Source organism: Neophocaena asiaeorientalis, unplaced genomic scaffold, assembly GCF_003031525.2.
Source record: "Neophocaena asiaeorientalis asiaeorientalis breed wild unplaced genomic scaffold, Neophocaena_asiaeorientalis_V1.1 scaffold183, whole genome shotgun sequence".
In the NCBI taxonomy this organism is placed as follows: domain Eukaryota; kingdom Metazoa; phylum Chordata; class Mammalia; order Artiodactyla; family Phocoenidae; genus Neophocaena; species Neophocaena asiaeorientalis.
Genome location: NW_020175199.1, coordinates 1,850,060 through 1,869,025, shown reverse-complemented (window position 1 = coordinate 1,869,025; position 18,966 = coordinate 1,850,060). Strand labels below are relative to the sequence as shown.

Below are 18,966 nucleotides of genomic sequence, written 5' to 3'. Positions count from 1 at the left end.
AAGTAAAAACCCCCTTGTGGAATGTAGGTTAGCAGCTGTCTATCAAATTTACAAATGTATTGTCTCTTTGACAAATGTATTGTCTCTTCCTAGCAATCCAACTTTTGGGAATTTATCCTACATATCCACTGGCACATGTGTAACCTGACATGTATGTAAAGTCATTACTTGCAGTAATGTTTGAAAAAGCAAAAGATTAGACACATCAACTGAAAACATCAGTGTGAATTCTTGTTTAACTTAATAGATATACAGATGAATAGTTGTATAGTTAAGTGTAAACACATATACACACATACTTCTTAGCTCTGTTCACAAAGAGGGCCAAAAAGCAATGACATCCAGTGGCAGTGAGCATACCACCCAGGACCCAGTTCTTGGATTATAATTTCATTCTCAAAGAAAAGGAACCAGGACTCCTTAGAAAAATGGCTGATTGTAGACCTAGAGCAGGGAACATAAAAGGTGAGCCTGGGGGTTTCTTGTAGTGGCCAAAAGAAAGTGCCAAAAAAACACTGATGGGGGTTTGTCAAGAATGATGGGGGTATGTCAAAGATTAGAGAAGCCAACTGAAAAAGCTCCCAGTGCCCAAAGTTAAAATAATTTGAATGAAATAACACAGTATTGAATTATAATCCAAAGTATAAAATTAACATCCATGAATCCATACTGATGGAAATTAATGACTGAATAAATAATTAACTGGGGTAAAAGAGACAAATCTCCCATGTAAAATTCCCAATAATTTATGTAGGTACTTCACCCGCAACAAATTGAACACCATTCGCCACCCCTTAAGTGAGGGCTGCAAACCTCCTTCCAAAGCGGACAGTATGGAAAGGGGGAAAAATAGTAACTTTATAGTAGAGAAGCCTGGCAGATACAACCTCAGCCAGGTGACTAAGGCTAACACCACTAGTGATGAGCCAGGTTAAATAGCAATACCCTAGATATAATGTGATGAGAATGGCACTGTAGTCTTCTTGTCCAAAACATTTAACCCCTGTCTAATCATGACAGAAGTATCAGATAAACCCAAGTTTAAGAACGTACTACAAAATATCTGACCAGTACTTCTCAAAACTGTCAAAGCCTTTAAAAACAAGGAAAGGGCTTCCCTGGTGGCACAGTGGTTGAGAGTCCGCCTGCCGATGCAGGGGATACGGGTTCATGCCCCAGTCTGGGAGGATCCCACCTGGGCCCGTGAGCCATGGCTGCTGAGCCTGCACGTCCGGAGCCTGTGCTCTGCAACGGGAGAGGCCACAGCAATGAGAGGCCCGCGTACCACAAAAAAAAAAAAACACTAAAGAAATCCAAAGGGTGAACTTAAATAATAATATATCACTATTTGCTCATTAGGTGTGTCAAATGTACCATAGCTATATTAACAATGGGGGAAACTGTGTATGAGTTATATGGGGAGTCTCTGTGATATTCTTGCAACTTTTCTGTAAATCTAAAACTACTCCAAAATTAAAACTTTACCTGTAGGGAGTAGCCTATCCCTAAATTGGAATACTGTGCAGCAGTAAAAAAGGAAAGAATGAGGAAGGTTTTCTAGGTATCATATGTTGTTACTGAGTAGAGTAAGGTGCAGAATTGTATTCTTTTGTTTATAAAACAGACAGGATTATTATTTATCTGTGTCTTTATTTGTTATATATACAAAGAAATGCTGGAGGCATACAGAAAAAACTAATAAAATTTTCTGTGCAAAGGGTGTAGGAACTGGGCACATGGACAACAGGACTGGAGGAAACCTCACAATACACCTTCACATATATTTTTTGAACCATGTGAATATGTCATCTATGAATTAAATTGTAAAAAGAAGTACATGACATGAACAGTCTTAAGCTTTGCAACCTCTGAGCTGAGAATTCACAAACTAGAAACAGAATAAAGGAAAGTAGAAAAATTTCATGGATCTCACATTACAAGTTTGACAAGAGATTTCCATTTTAAACGTTTTCCATAACATAACTTATGAATATTTCTTTTATGTGAAACTTTATATTGTTGATATCAGTTCAAAAATGAATTTTTAAAACTTGAGCACGATCCATCCAAGTACTCATAAACTATGAGAGAGCGAAAGTACGTATGTAAAACCTAACCGGAAAAAAGCAAGGGATCTAGTTTTCCTTCTGGCAGAAAAAAAAAAAAAAATCGTCTCAAACCTTTCAACCTAACAAGGTTATAGTTACCATCAGGAAAGAATGTAATCTTAGCCAAGTGTGCCAGGGAAGGAGATGAAGTATGTTTATACTTAAACTAAGAGGTGGTGGAGTCCTGAGCACATAGTGAGCACTCCCATCCCATCCGGCAACATCCTCAGAGAAAAAGCACCGAAGAGCACAGTTTGTGCTGTGAGCTGTAGTGTGGCCGACGGTTACTAATAAAATTCTAGTGTGGGGACTGTTACTTTATACTGACTCGGTTTCTGATCTATCCCTTGTCTCAGATTGTGCTACATTATCCACAAGATATTCTGCAGACAACCCACCTGGAATCAAAGTAGATCAAACTAAAAGATTATGGAAGGTAGAATTTGTACAGTTATCTTAACAGTATATATGTATTTTTTTTAAGATTTTTTTTTTTGATGTGGACCATTTTTAAAGTCTTTATTGAGTTTATTACAATATTGCTTTCTGTTTTATGTTTTGATTTTTTGGCCTCCAGGCATGTGGGATCTTAGCTCCCTGATCAGGGATCGAACCTGCACCCCCTGCATTGGAAGGCGAAGTCTTAACCACTGGACCGCCAGGGAAGTCCCTTAACAATATACATTTTGAGTTTCAGTTTTTCCAGGGCCTGACCAAGGACAGGATGTAGAGTATTAGACTGGGTATTTGGCCTCTATCTAGGTCGATGGGCCAAGATTGATTGTCCTCTATATAACATGAATGTGGTAAATAACCATAGAATGCTTTTTAGTTCTATGAAGTTGAATTGTTTTTCTTCCAAACAGGAATGATGATGATGATAATGATAATAATAATTAACATTTATACAGGATTAACTTGTGTCACTCACAGTGCCATTTGCTTTCCAAATACTTTTGCACTTAATTCCTGCACAGTCTTATACGATAGTTCCATTATTCTCCTCGTTTTAAAAATGAGAAGAATATATGAGATTCAGAGAGGTTAAATCTGAACCCCAGAGAGCGAGAGCCCACCCTCCTGACCACGTGAGGTGTGCCTGGCTTTGGGCTAAATTCTAGAAAGCACTATATACATGTAATGTATGTGTATCTTTTCGGTTTACCAGGAGTTTCCCATGCATTCCTTATTTGATCTTCATAATAGCACTGTTATTTTGAGAATTGGTATTACTCTCATTCACAGATAAGGAAAATGAAGCTCAGATTACCTAGGTAGTAAATGGCAGTTATGAGGTACCAATCTAAATCTTCCAGCTAATTATAAGTATAGTATGTTCTTTCATTACCCTAAATTTTCAAGGATAAATTTTATTTCTAACAGCCCTTAGTATTTAATTGGTTTAGTCTTTGATATTTTAATCACATCACTAAATGTGATTTTTAAAAGGGCAAACATTTCAGTTAGATAAGTGAAATGATAACTTTCCTAATTTTTAAAGCCATTATCTGTAGAAAGACATTAGACATAGAAAAACAGTTTTAAAGAGTCAGTTATATTTTAACATAAGGAAATAGTAATATAAATTTATTTTTGTGCTTGATAAGTATAAACACATCTAGAATTAGAATCATCTAAATTTTTTCTCTGCATTTCTAATTAATACCGTTTTATTAATAAAATGATTCAGATTTTAATCCATTTTTTAATTGCTTTTATCCAACAGATTTTTCATTTCTGAAATTACTCTTACTATTTTCAAAAGAAGTTTATCATAGAAAAAGAAATAGGGACTTCCCTGGTGGTGCAGTGGTTAAGAATCCACCTGCCAATTCAGGGGACACAGGTTCAGTCCCTGGTCCGGGAAGATCCCTCATGCCACAGAGCAACTAAGTCCGTGCGCCACAACTACTGAGCCTGAGCTCTAGAGCCTGAGAGCCACAATTCCTGAAGCCCGTGTGCCTAGAGCCCGTGCTCCGCAACAAGAGAAGCCACCACAATGAGAAGCACGTGCACCGCAACCGAGTAGCCCCTGCTCACCACAACTAGAGATAGCCCGCGCGCAGCAATGAAGACCCAACGCAGCCAAAAATAAATAAATTAAAAAATAAATTTAAAAAAAAGAAATGTTCAGTCATAATTGAACTCCACTTAGAATGATACAGGAAAGCCTAGTTATCCAGTAATAATTCTATGTATCTGACAGACATAAAACAGGATCTGGAAGGAGGCCATGAGAATTGGACTAATTGTCATTCATTAAACCAGATTTTAATTGTTATATAGTTTTATGCTTTTCTAATTCCTACACATAGAAAAGAATCTAGACTAAACAAATTACAAGTTGGTGTTTATAGTGTCTTCCAAAATTTTAAATTACTTTACTGTCATTTTATTAGTAATTTGGGGACCTAGCACTTATATCCCAGAAAGAGAAGCTATGTAACCCAGAAATAATTGGTTCTGACAATCAGCCTGTGTTCTCATAACTCCTCTGCACTCTCACCTTCTACTTCCCTGAAAAAGCCACCCCATTAACAAGACCTGGAAAGTTTACTAATGGTCTCCTAAGAGAGACAGAAGTTTGGTTGGGATTGGGAAGGTGGGATTCACATTGTTCAGCACAGTTCTCCCCCAGGCCCTCATCCTGTCCACCAGCTGACAATCACCCCCTCCAAGCAACCAATCCAACCTTGTTTTTGCTAGAGCCTTTCAACTCTCCACCTCCATGCTGTTCGGTCTCGTGTCCATACACCCCTCACTTGTCAGCAAAGGACAGTTTGGACACTCCAGTTACCTGGATTCTCCTCAGGATGCAGGGAGCTGTGTGTGTATTGTAAATAATATTTGTCTGCCACAAGTAAAAATATGAAAAGAAGTTGGAGGTTAATGTTTGTATTATACACATTATAAAATTTAAGTCCAAGGCTTTTGTCACTTATCTACTTCTTTTTCAACTAGACAGATGCCTTAGAAGATAGTTTTGCTTTGTTGTTTGTTTGCTTTTAATTGCAAGAGAATAGACCACAATCATTGACTTGTTTATTTTTGGTAATGGTGGCAAAGTGGTGTCAGTGTCACTCTTTTTGCACTGTCATCTGGCTCTCACTACCACCATCAGGCATACATTTGAGAAACAGCTTACATAAGTTATGTCTGTAGCTTGGAAAAGAAAAAAAAAAACCTTGATTTTTACATAAAAATCCATATTTCTGGCATCCACTGAAAATCTTCAGGCCCAAATTCCCACATGGTAACAATCAACTAAAGCCGAGTGTTAGTTGACTCTGTTCATTTACATTTTCAGCTCTGGGTTTGGTTCTGCTGTCTACAGTGGCTGAGTCTACTTTGTAGGCCTTCCTTACCAGCTAATCCAACCAACCTTGTGTCGTTTCTATCTATACTCTTAATCTAAGATTATAAAAAATTTTTCCTTTCCATTCTAAAGTAATCTTTAGATAGATTGAGGGTTCTTTTTTTTTTTTGCATCTTAAAATGGAAACAAACTCTTTAGACAATTGTGTAGCATTAAGGTAATTTACAATTGTTGGGTGTGTAAGCTCCTGTTCTTTTGCATAAAATGTAATTATTAACATAAACAAACAGCAATAGTTTTATCATTTGTCCTCACAAATACTGAAAAGTGGAATTGTTACACATTAAGGACATCTTGGGTTATTTTGTTGCCAAAACATCTATGAAAATAATGCTTTAGACTTCTTTGGATTTTATTTCAGCACTGCATATGTCCTTAGAAGACAGCATAAAATGGCTCAGAGAAGTTATGGCTGAAATAGGACCATCCCATTCACAACAAAATGAGGAATGGAATATCTTTGATGTAAAACAAGCCAATGCTATTGTTGATTACTTGAAAATCAGGTATGGACTTTTTTCAGTAGCATTTAGTTTTCACTTTATGTTTTCTAGAAAATGTCTATTAAATAGAAGCTAATTCAATTTTTAATGAAGTTAGACATTTACAAAATTTCTGCAGTAATTAACCCAACCGATAATTAGATAATATTCAAATCATCCATCCAATAAATAAAAACCAGGACATTGAACATTTTGGCTTTCCTTGCATTCTTAAAAAGAAGTTTATGTTTGATAAGCATAATTTCATTTAGATCTGTAATTCTTGTCTAAGAATTTTTTTCTCTGAATCTCTAAATAATACTGTTCTTATTAATCAAATGATTCTTTCAGATTATTCAGATTTGATTACAATAGACTATACTACAGGTAGTTGACCTTGACCTTAAAATTTTACGTTTTAAAGAGTAACATTTCCATTTAAACGTTTATTTTAAATGCTTTGTATTAGAAATTGAAGAGATTTATATACATACTTCCCTGAAATATTTGTAGTATTGACCAATTAAATTCATTAAGTCTTTCTTTGTGCTTCGAAAATTATGGTGGATGGAGGGAAAGTATTTTTCTTACAGTGATTCTTCATTGTTGAACTAAGAAATCTGTCTTTTTATATGATCTGTCACAAGGTCTACATTAGAGTTTTGCATCTCTCCCAAGGGACATTTTTTAAGTTAGCAAATATTTAAACAAGAGTTGGTAAAAATCTTTCTTTTGCCTAACTAAAAGTTTCTGCAGAATTTCTTTGTTCCTCTGTTACTATATACTGCAGTACTTTCCAACTTTAAGTTTTACAATTCTAAAATAAATGGTGCTGTATGATGGTCTAGACATGCTCATGATTTGCTTGGCAAGGATCCTGGTTGTAGCCTGGAAGTTTTTAAAAAACTAATGTGTTTAATATGATAAGGTTTATATACTGGTTTCTGGCATGAATTAATAATGGTGTATGATATATTTTTATGTAATAGCATTTGATATAATATGACTTCTTAATGTTACAGTATACCTCCTAATGTGTGTCTCTCACTAAAAGCCACAGTAGTCTCCATATCAATTAAAGGGAGATCCTTGTGTGGCGGGGAGGGAAGGGAGTGGAAACCCAGAGCTGGAGGAGAACTTGTTCCCCAAGGTATTTCTGCCCATCAGAGTTTGGAAATCACTGGGCGGGGGGAATTCTCTGCACATTTGTAGAGCATCCTTCTTTCCCTTCTCTCTCCATTTGAGCCTTCCAGGTCTCTCTTGCAGAATACATTTTTCAGCTGAGCTCTCAGCCCAAGAGTCTTATAATGGGCACCAGGACTGATAGTTAACCATAGCACCAAAACCCATGCACTTTCTAGATGGTGAAAGATGGCAGCTCTTTTCTCTTTCATATCATCTTTCTGGACAAATGTTCCTCAGCGTATTTCTTGACATTTTATTGACATTCAGAAAATGGTTAAGTGAAGAGGGGATGTCAGTGTTAGTCACCTTTTGACCCTAACCAGAGTAACTTCACACACCAAAAATACCTAGTCTTACTTCTCCAAAAAAAAAAAAAAGTAATATTTGAAAGTTTAGTCAAATAAAGTAAATCAGAACTAGCTTTTATGCTGTTTAATCTTTATATTGTGATTTCAAAGAAATTACATGTTTTAAGTGTCTCTGTCACAGAAATTAATATATCAGTTGGTAAGTAGGATATCTGGAATTGATTCTGAAGTTGTGTCAAGAGAAATGTGCTTTTCTGCAACATCTGTTCAGAATGTCTCATGTGTCCACAAATGCAAGTTTAATGTCAATTAAATCATATAATACTTTTCATTTTAATGACTGCAAAGAAGTTTTCTAAATATAAAGCTAGCTCAGTTATCAAAAAAAAGTATAACCATTTTTCAGTTTAACCTAATAATTAAGTTTAATCAACCAGTGAAAGCCCTAGTCAGTTTTGGGAGTGTGCGTTTTGGAACGTGACCTGTAGCACATGAAACTTAACTGACAATAAAATTGAAATTTCGGGGACTTCCCTGGCAGTCCAGTGGTTAAGACTCCATGCTTCCAATGCAGGGGGCATGGGTTAGATCCCTGGTCACGGACCTAAGATCCCACATGCTGCGTGGCCAAAAATTTAATAAATAAAGCTTAAAAAAATTGAAATTTCATTTGATGCTCTTAATAGAGTCTACACTGTATATTCCATGATGTGTCTGTGAATTGAAAACATGAATACCAAAATTCCTCCCCAGCATTGCTACTGAGTAATCTACTTACACAACATATACATAGCTTTTTAATATAAGACGTCATTTAGATATGTATCTGGTTCAAGGACATTTCTGTCATTGTATATTCTATGTATTCCCTGGAAATTAGGTGAAGGTAAAGTGCACAGACATATACTCAATGTAAGAAAACACTTCTAAAACACCTCTTCAGGGGCTTCCCTGGTGGCGCAGTGGTTGAGAGTCTGCCTGCCGATGCAGGGGACACGGGTTCGTGCCCCGGTCCGGGAAGATCCCACATGCCGCGGAGCGGCTGGGCCCGTGAGCCATGGCCTCTGAGCCTTCCCGTCCGGAGCCTGTGCTCCACAACGGGAGAGGCCACAACAGTGAGAGGCCCGCGTACAGGAAAAAAAAAAAAAAAAACACCTCTTCACACAAATGTCCTTCCTGGCCTGGAGCCAGATGTCTTGACCATTTTCATTCTGAGTAGTCTCCCTTTGATTTAGGACCAAGACAAGATGTTTGACAAAAATAGTCTAGGGGCTTGAGTCAGCTGGGAGTCCAAAGGAAGAGGGAAAAAATATGCTCCCATAACAGAAGTGTCACTTTGTTCCCATGTGAGGCCATTTAATAGCTCCCTGGTAATGTGAGAGAACCCCAGCTGTTGGTGGGGACCAGAGCAAAGCAATGGTGGTATGACTTGACCTGCCCCTGAGTAAGTGCCTCCCTTTAGTGGCCCCCCCTCCCCTTGTATGTCTCACTGTAGTCCTGGCCTTGCCCAACCCTGTATCTTTGGCCACTGCATCTAAGTCATGCATTTTATTTTCATTGTAAGAAGTGAATTTCTTTTTTGGTATGGGATAATCTAATAACTGTTGTATGCAATAAGGAGAATAACGTGGAAAGATTATGAAATTGCAGGAAGAAAGATTCATGAATTGACTTTGTTGTGTGACACAAGATGGGGAAAGGAAAGTTTTAGACTAGTTAACTGAGAAGAAGCCAAGCTATTTCCAAAATATTCTACAGTCCTTAATTTTTCTACTCAAAGTCAGTTACTGATAATGTAATAGTTTTAACCTTGAAGCTTTCTCTAGGTCACCAATGTAAGGGAAGGAGAGTTTGAATTTATTTTGCTTCATTGAATCATCAAACTTCACTAATCTTGTATTTTCTAGCCAACAGATCAAAGTAATGTCAAAAGCTAAGCTAGTTTTCTGTATGTTGATGACTAATTTGAGTGTAGTCAAAACCAAAACAAAACAAAACAAACCATGACTGAGTCTGTACACCCATCAGTTTAATGGATTGTGTTAGTAGTGAGCTCAACTGCTAATATAACTCAGAGAGACCCAGCTGCCTGAGGATTTCTTCGTTGATTTCAAATGAATTGAAACTTTGATCCATTACAGCATTCAGGAGAAGCCATTATTATACATGCTCTGTAGCTACATTTTGCAAATGTTAATTTCTCAGTTATATTAAAATCAATTTTCTTAAATAGCAAAAGGCACCAGAGTGAAAGAGAAACCACTAAGACAATTTTTTGTTCTTCAGCATTTTGCTGTATTATGAGTCTATTAATTTTCCCAACCAGCAGGAAGAGAATTAGAAAAATTCAAATATTATCACAAACAGGATATTAGAAGTCAACCCTTCAGTAAATTTTTAACTCTCAGTAACACATTGCTGAGATCTTTAATCTTACTTGAACTATATATTTTTAAGCTCTTTTAGCTCTTTATAGTTTTTATACACTGACCATTTAGTCTTTCAGGTAGGAACTAAAGAAATTATCTTTCTCAAATTAATTCTTCTCTTTGATGTGTAATGGAATATTCTTCAAGAAAATCATTCATCTAAAAAGTATTCCAGTTAATGTTGCATCATTCTTCAGGTGTTATCAGAAATTACCTTAATCTTGAAACAGTTTGAGAATGTGAGAAGTAATTGATATGGAAGTAGCCTATAGAATTCAGTGCTATTCATATGAGAGGAAATTGACTCCAGTTTGGAGCAAAACATGAAAAAGAATGTGAAGTTTGGTGTTATTTAGAGGCAGTGCAATATTTGGTTGTGAGCCAGGAAAAGTCAAGATGAAATCTACCCCAAACCTATCCACTCATCACAGATTAGTTTACTGATATTAATTTAGGTACTATGTTATATTGTCAGTGTCTCAAAAAAAATAAACCTTTAATTGCTTAGCATTTCTGGGCAACTTATTTTGGAGTAAAGGAAGTGGCTAACTTCATATTAGTGTTTAATATCTTTAGCTTGGTCAATTCAAACAACTTTCCTGTAATAAATATTCTTACATATTTGCTCTTTTTTCCTGAAATAAACTTATCAGCTTTCCACATTTATTTTGTATTTCAGCTTATTTCAACACTACAAGCTATATGAGTTTCTGTTCTTCTCTGCCAGGGAAGAAATTGTGATAGGAACTGAGGTAAGTAATTTATCTAGATGGAACCAATTAAGCTGAATCACTTAATGCATGCTGATCAGCATCTGGATCTTTAACAGCTGAAAGCAACTTCTTGTCAAGATTACTCAAGTGTTAATATAACCAACTAGTAGTTTGCAAAAAATAATTACATAGAGTGAGGTTTGGATTAAGAAAGTAATCTGTCTTTTGGCATTAAAGGCATTGTTAATCATGTATACTTTATGTATTTATGGATTATTTGACAAAGCTCAGTTGGATAGAGTATGTACGTCTTCATACAAATAAAATCAGGAAAAGTGAGATAAATTAATTCTGTTAAATCTCTAATTTCATATTTATTTTCAGTGTACTCATTGTTTAAGGCCTAATTCAAATCCCACTTCCTCAATGAAGCAGACCTTCCTTAATTGCATCACATCTCAAAGGAAGGGCTTAGACAAACTCTTTAATCATGTTCTGTTATTTTATTCTAATTGATCTCTTTCTGCTGAATACTGGCTACTCTGAGCGCACCAATAAGCATGTAAATCTGTACCGTGTTTATGGTTTCCAAATTGTTTCCTGTGGATTGATATAGTTAGCATAATCCAACTGTGATTTCCTTGAAGGCAAGGATGGTGTGCTATTTTTCTACACAGCATATAGTATAATGCAGGACATAGTAACCCCTCGTAATATGACATAAGTGATTCAGTGACAGTGCATATAATAGCAGTTCTACAAGAAATAGTCTACTTAAAGATACTTTTGAACAGCCTTACATATAATCACATATATGTATTTACTAAATGAATCCTGGGTAAGAGAACATCTTAAGGAGGCTAAAGATGCCATCAGAAGTACTCCTTAGATTCTCAACTGCTTGAGGAGGCTGTATTGCCTAGAAATATAGGAGATGGGAATGGCCACGGTCAGACATAAAGTGAATAAGGGATGGGACTTCCGTGGTGGCGCAGTGGTTAAGAATCTGCCTGCCAGTGCAGGGGACACAGGTTCAAGTCCTGGTCCGGGACGATCCCTCATGCCGCGGAGCAACTAAGCCCGTGTGCCACAAATACTGAGCCTGCACTCTAGAGCCCGCAAGGCACAACTACTGAAGCACGTGGGCCACAACTACTGAAATCCACATGCCTAGAGCGCATGCTCCACAACAAGAGAAACCACCGCAATGAGAAGCCCGCACACTGCAACGAAGAGTAGCCCCTGCTTGTCGCAATGAGAGAAAGCCCGTGTGCAGCAACAAAGACCCAATGCAGCCAAAAATCAATAAATAATAAAATTAATTTATTAAAAAATAAATAAAGTGAATAAGGGGATATTTACATTATCTTTATAATTTCCCTGATTTTAAGAACCGGATGGAATGTGCCAAATGTTCTGTCTTCCCTAGTATTGTTATTCTGCACTTTATAAATTGCTTACTTCATTAAACACCGCAGTCACTGTGTCTCAGTCTCCACTTGGGTACTTGTTCTAACGCTGGCCTTTTAAATGAGCTGAAGGAAAACAAGGAACCCTTTTTGCTTTTGACTTTCCTTAAAGTTTCTCCTTTGCAGTCTCCTCATACTGTAGCTTAAATTAGGTGTCACTTGACGAAGTTTCACTGACAAAGTTTCCATGTCAGAATTACATCATACAGTGTGACAGCATTGCAGTAATTATCTGTTAGGAATACAATCCTATCTCATCTATTCAGCAAAACTTAGGGAAAATGATAGTGGCTTCAATAGCAGCATATGCAGACATTTAGAATCATCAAGAAAAAAAGTTTCATAAAGAACTCCCTTTTCCCTTTGTTAATTACACAATCGTGCCTTTCTTCTCCATTGTAAGGTTATATTTAGGTGACATTTATGCTTATGGAAAGATAAAATGGAGAAAGCAGACAAGGATTGGCTCATTTATTTTCTATTGTCTTTTGTATTTTCCCCAAGCTGACCAGAGCTATAAAAAAAAAGTCCTTAAGGAAGGGATATTGGGTCTTAAGGAATTAACCCGTTCATAGAATTTTAAAGGATTAACCAAAGCAAGTGTTATGCTACAATATTTTATGACATTTTAGAAGTGTCTGATAACCTTTGGTGCAAATACCATTTTTTAAATTAACAACCTTTCATAGAGGAAGCAGAGGCTTGCCCCACTAATGTAGTTATTCATACTGACCTCAGGGCTCTGAAACCAAACAAGGGCCATACAACAGCCATATAAATGTTCCAAATTTAAATCTCAGGCAAGCATTCAAGGTAGATAACACTGACGAAATTTAGTTTCTTTCTTAGTTGTGGATAGGTGATTTTAAGAAAACATGTAAATTGCTTCTAAGAATAATGGCTAAATATTAATTCTAATTACTAATAGAGAACATAAATAAATCACATTCATACTTTTCTTGGGTTTTAGTTTATAGAAAATTGAATTTGTATTTTTGAATTTAACAATTGTTTCTAGCAATTTCTACTCACCTTTTACAAGATATTTCATGTTACACCTTAGAGGCGTATTTTCGGTAAGTCATTATTCTTGACCTGAGATTTTTCATAATCTAGAAATTTAATAGGTATAGTTCTGTAAGCAGCATGTGCTGTAGTTCATTCAATGGTTCGCATATAATAGTGTTGTTCACAATATACATTGAAAAAGGCAGTAGACAACTAGAATGAGCTAGAATAATGACAGAATGGAGCAGAAAACGAAGGCAGCAGTTGCCTGTAGTTGTAGCCATCTTAGTGGATGAAGTACTGTGTGACACTTATTTTATTTATAGAGATGAAGATTCCCTTTTAAGCACCCAAGCCAGGAGCTCTCCAAATCTATTGTTTTGACAATGCAATTAGACCACAGATCCACAGACTTAAGAACTGTAAGGGAACCAGAATCTCCTTAAGGAATATATTTTTTCTTTGGCCTTAAGGACCCACCCAGAAACCTGGAAAACTGCTATGTCCTTTGCTTTTGTTACCTGAAAACTAGAAGAAGCAGTGAATACTTGCACACAAAGAACGCTATTGGATATTAGCAATGATGATGGTCAAAAAACTCATAGCAGATACCCTAAGTCATGGTTCTAACCAGGTATCTACTGCCAGGCATCAACTAAAATGAGATGATGCAGCTTTAACAATTATATATTCATTATTCCACATATGTTATCCAGTTCCTGTTGTGCTCTAGGCCTGTGCTAAGTTCTAGGGGTACACAGTGACAAGCAATGTTTCTTGTCCTCAAGGAATTTATTGTCAAATGAGAGGAGAGAGATGATTACGTAAGTAATTACAAAATAGGGTGGTTTCCAGTAACAAGTGAAATCTAAGAGGAAATCTAAAGGTTGTGAATGAGTTAGCCAGAAGTGCATTTTATATTTTTGGTGCAAGTGAAAGGAATTCCACTCAAAATAATTAATAAAAAAGTGGAGGGTATACTATTAGATCACTAATTGGTAAATGCAGCGGATGAAAGCTGGACTAAAGCCAACTGGATCTAAGTAGTCAACAGTGTTATTGAGTGTGTATGTAAATACATGTGGGTGTGTGTATGCATGCAAGTGGTTCAGTCTCTCATCTCTCCTAGACTTTTTTCATTTCTTTTTTCTGAAGGGCCTTGTTCCCTTCTACTGCAGACAGGCTTCCTTCAGCTGGTGGTAGACATGAAAGAGGCAGCTCCAGTTTAGAAACTCCAAAAGAAAGAGACATTCTTCCTCCCAGTATTATTGTCTGTGCTTGTGTCATGCATCCACTCTCAATTAGTCACTATGGCCAGAGGAGTAATGTTATTAGAAGACCCAAGTTGACTGTATTGAATGACAGAGGATGAATAGGTCCCCCAAAGCAGCAGGAAGAACTTTTGCAAAAGGGAATAGTGATTTTATCAAAAGAGTGAACTAAGCACACATGTACAACTCCTCTTCCGTCTAAAATCCTATAAAAGACCAAAATTTTCAAAATTCATAATGCTGTAGATAAGAGCTTTTATGACATCTAAAATTATAGATTACTGATTAGATGAAACTACAGCCCCATATGTACTGAGAAGATGCTACAGAGTTAATGCTGCATTTATTTAGGCATCCTCAGTTGATACAGAAATGGGAGAAGCTTTAGGGGGAAAATAATGAAAGCAAGTAGAGCAACTGCACCATTTAGTCCGTTTACCTTCTGCTGCTTACGTAGAGCACTGGGACTCCGTGATATTTGCTCCAAAGCTAAAGAAACTATTGTGGACATTGATGCCAAAGGGAAGGGCAGATTTACAGTGGACACTGATGTTCAGAAGGGACGGTGAATACACCCTGAATATAAGCTACTGACACACCTAACTACCATCATTCTTTACGGCTCCCCTACAGTCTCTAGAGGCAAGCTATGGCAAACAAACATCCACAGACAAATGAACCAGGATCATCTAATGTAAAGATAAATCAACAAGCAGTTGAGGAAAATAAAATCATAAGAGAGGGATTCCCTGGTGGTGCAGTGGTTGAAAATCCGCCTGCCGATGCAGGGAACACAGATTCGATCCCTGGTCTGGGAAGATCCCACATGCTGCAGAGCAACTAAGCCCATGCACCACAACTACTGAGCCTGCGCTCTAGAGCCTGTGTGCCGCAACTACTGAGCCCACGTGCCTAGAGCCTGTGCGCCACAACAAAAGAAGCCACCACAATGAGAAGCCTGCACACCCCAACAAAGAGGAGCCCCTGCTCACCGCAGCTAGAGAAAAGCCCATGAGCAGCAATGAAGAGCCAATGCAGCCAAAAATAAATAAAATAAATAAATTTATTAAAAAATAAATAATTTTTAGGGGGATTGGAACCAAGATGGCAGAGTACAAGGATGTGCTCTCACTCCCTCTTGCAAGAGCACCAGGATCACAACTAGCTGCTGGACAGTTCCTCAGGCCAAACAACCAACAGGGAGGGAACCCAACCACCCATCAGCAGTCAAGCAGATTAAAGTTTTACTGAGCTCCGCCCACCAGAGCAACAGCTCTACACACCACCAGTCGCTCCCATCAGGAAACTTGCATAAGCCTCTTAGATAACCTCATCTACGAGAGGGCAGACAGCAGAAGCAAGAAGAACTACAGTCCTGCAGCCTGTGGAACAAAAACCACATTCAAAGAAAGATAGACAAGATGAAAAGGCAGAGGGCTATGTACCAGATGAAGGAACAAGATAAAACCCCAGAAAAACAGCTAAATGAAGTGGAGATAGGCAACCTTCCAGAAAAAGAATTCAGAATAGTAATAGTGAAGATGATCCAGGACCTTGGGAAAAGAATGGAGGCAAAGATCAAGAAGATGCAAGAAATGTTTAACAAAGACCTAGAAGAATTAAAGAACAAACAAACAGAGATGAACAATACAATAACTGAAATGAAAACTACACTACAAGGAATCAATAGAATAACTGAGGCAGAAGAATGGATAAGTGACCTGGAAGACAGAATGGTGGAATTCACTGCTGCGGAACAGAATAAAGAAAAAAGAATGAAAAGAAATGAAGACAGCCTAAGAGACCTCTGGGACAACATTAAACGCAACAACATTCGCATTATAGGGGTCCCAGAAGGAGAAGAGAGAGAGAAAGGACCAGAGAAAATATTTGAAGAGATTGTACTCGAAAATTTCCCTAACATGGGAAAGGAAAAAGCCACCCAAGTGCAGGAAGTGCAGAGAGTCCCATACAGGAGAAACCCAAGGAGAAACACGCCAAGACACATAGTAATCAATTTGGCAAAAATTAAAGACAAAAAAATTATTAAAAGCAGCAAGGGAAAAACGACAAATAACATACAAGGGAACTCCCATAAGGTTAACAGCTGATTTCTCAGCAGAAACTCTATAAGCCAGAAGGGAGTGGCATGATATATTTAAAGTGATGAAAGAGAAGAACCAAGGTTACTCCACCTGGCAAGGATCTCATTCAGATTCAATGGAGAAATCAAAAGCTTTACCGACAAGCAAAAGCTAAGAGAATTCAGCACCACCAAACCAGCTCTACAACAAATGATAAAGGAACTTCTCTAAGTGGGAAACACAAGACAAGAAATGGACCTAGAAAAACAAACCCAAAACAATTAAGAAAATGGTAATAGGAACATACATATCGATAATTACCTTAAACTTGAATGGATTAAATGCTCTAACCAAAAGACACAGGCTTGCTGCATGGATACAAAAACAAGACCCATATATATGCTGTCTACAAGAGACCCACTTCAGACCTAGGGACACATTCAGACTGAAAGTGAGGGGATGGAAAAAGATATTCCGTGCAAACGGAAATCAAATGAAAGCTGGAGTAGCAATATTCATATCAGATAAAATAGACTTTAAAGTAAAGAATGTTACAAGAGACAAGGAAGGACACTACATAATGATCAGGGGATCAATCCAAGAAGAAGATATAACAATTATAAATGTATATGCACCCAACATAGGAGCACCTCAATACATAAGGCAACGGCTAACAGCTCTTAAAAGAGGAAATCGACAGTAACACAATAATACTGGGGAGCGTTAACACCTCACTTACACCAATGGACAGATCATCCAAAATGAAAATAAATAAGGAAACAAGCTTTAAATGACACAATAGACCAGATAGATTTAATTGATATTTATAGGACATTCCACCCAAAAACAGGAGAGTACACTTTCTTCTCAAGTGCACACAGAACATTCTCCAGGATAGATCACATCTTGGGTCACAAATCAAGACTCAGTAAATTTAAGAAAATTGAAATCATATGAAGCATCTTTTCTGACCACAATGCTATGAGATTAGAAATGAATTACAGGGAAAGAAACGTAAAGAACACAAACACATGGAAGCTAAACAATACGTTACTAAATAACCAAGAGACCACTGAAGAAATCAAAGAGGAAATCAAAAAATACCTAGAGACAAATGACAATGAAAACAAGATGATCCAAAACCTATGGGATGCAGCAAAAGCAGTTCTAAAAGGGAAGTTTATAGCTATACAAGCCTACCTCAAGAAACAAGAAAAATCTCAAATAAATAATCTAACCTTACACCTAAAGGAACTAGAGAAAGGACAGTCAAAACCCAAAGTTAGCAGAAGGAAAGAAATCATAAAGATCAGAGCAGAAATAAATGAAATAGAAACAAAAAGAACAATAGCAAAGATCAATAGAACTAAAAGCTGGTTCTTTGAGAAGATAAAGAAAATTGATAAACCATTATCCAGACTCATCAAGAAAAAGAGGGAGAGGACTCAAATCAATAAAATTAGAAATGGAAAAGGAGAAGTTACAACAGACACCACAGAAATACATAGCATCCTAAGAGACTACTAGAGGCAACAGTGTGCCAATAAAATGGACAACCTGGAAGAAATAGACAAATTCTTAGAAAGGTATAACCTCCCAAGACTGAACCAGGAAGAAATAGAAAATATGAACAGAACAATCACAAGCAATGAAATTGAAACTGTGATTTAAAATCTTCCAACAGGGCTTCCCTGGTGGTGCAGTGGTTGAGAGTCCACCTGCTGATGCAGGGGACACGGGTTCGTGCCCCGGTCCAGGGGATCCAATATGCCGTGGAGCGGCTGGGCCCATGAGCCATGGCCACTGGGCCTGAGCGTCCGGAGCCTGTGCTCCGCAGCGGGAGAGGCCACAGCAGTGAGAGGCCCGCACACCGCAAACAAAAAAAAAATCTTCCAACAAACAAAAGTCCAGGACTAGATGGCTTCACAGGTGAATTCTATCAAACATTTACAGAAGAGCTAACAGCGATCCTTCTCAAATTCTTCCAAAAAATTGCAGAGGAAGGAACACTCCCAATCTCATTCTAGGAGGCCACCATCACCCTGATACCAAAACCAGACAAAGATACTACAAAAAAAGAAAATTACAGACCAATATCAGTGATGAATATAGATGCAAAAATCCTCAACAAAATACTAGCAAACAGAGTCTGACAACACATTGAAAGGATCATACACCATGACTAAGTGGGATTTATCCTAGGGATGCAAGGATTCTTAATGTACGCAAATCAGTCAATGTGATATACCGTGTTAACAATTGAAGAATAAAAACCATATGATCATCTCAATAGATGCAGAAAAACCTTTTGACAAAATTCAACACCCATGTATGATAAAAACTCTCCAGAAAGTGGGCATAGAGGGAACCTACCTCAACATAATAAAGGCCATGTACAACAATCCCACAGCAAACATCATTCTCAATGGTGAAAAAGTCAAAGCATTTCCTCTAAGATTGGGAACAAGACAAGGATGTCCACTCTCGCCACTATTATTCAACATAGTTTTGGAAGTCCAGCCACAGCAATCAG

At 37.4% G+C, this 18,966-nt stretch overlaps 1 protein-coding gene across 2 annotated transcripts in view; it reads left to right on the top strand.

Moving 5' to 3' along the window:
• CABCOCO1 (ciliary associated calcium binding coiled-coil 1) overlaps positions 1-18,966 on the top strand; it is a 123,590-nt gene that overhangs the window by 25,700 nt on the left and 78,924 nt on the right. For both annotated transcript variants that reach the window (XM_024765248.1, XM_024765247.1), the window contains 2 exons: positions 5,846-5,990; positions 10,568-10,640. In XM_024765248.1, coding sequence (XP_024621016.1) covers positions 5,846-5,990; positions 10,568-10,640 — 218 coding nt within the window. The remainder of the gene's footprint in view (positions 1-5,845; positions 5,991-10,567; positions 10,641-18,966) is intronic.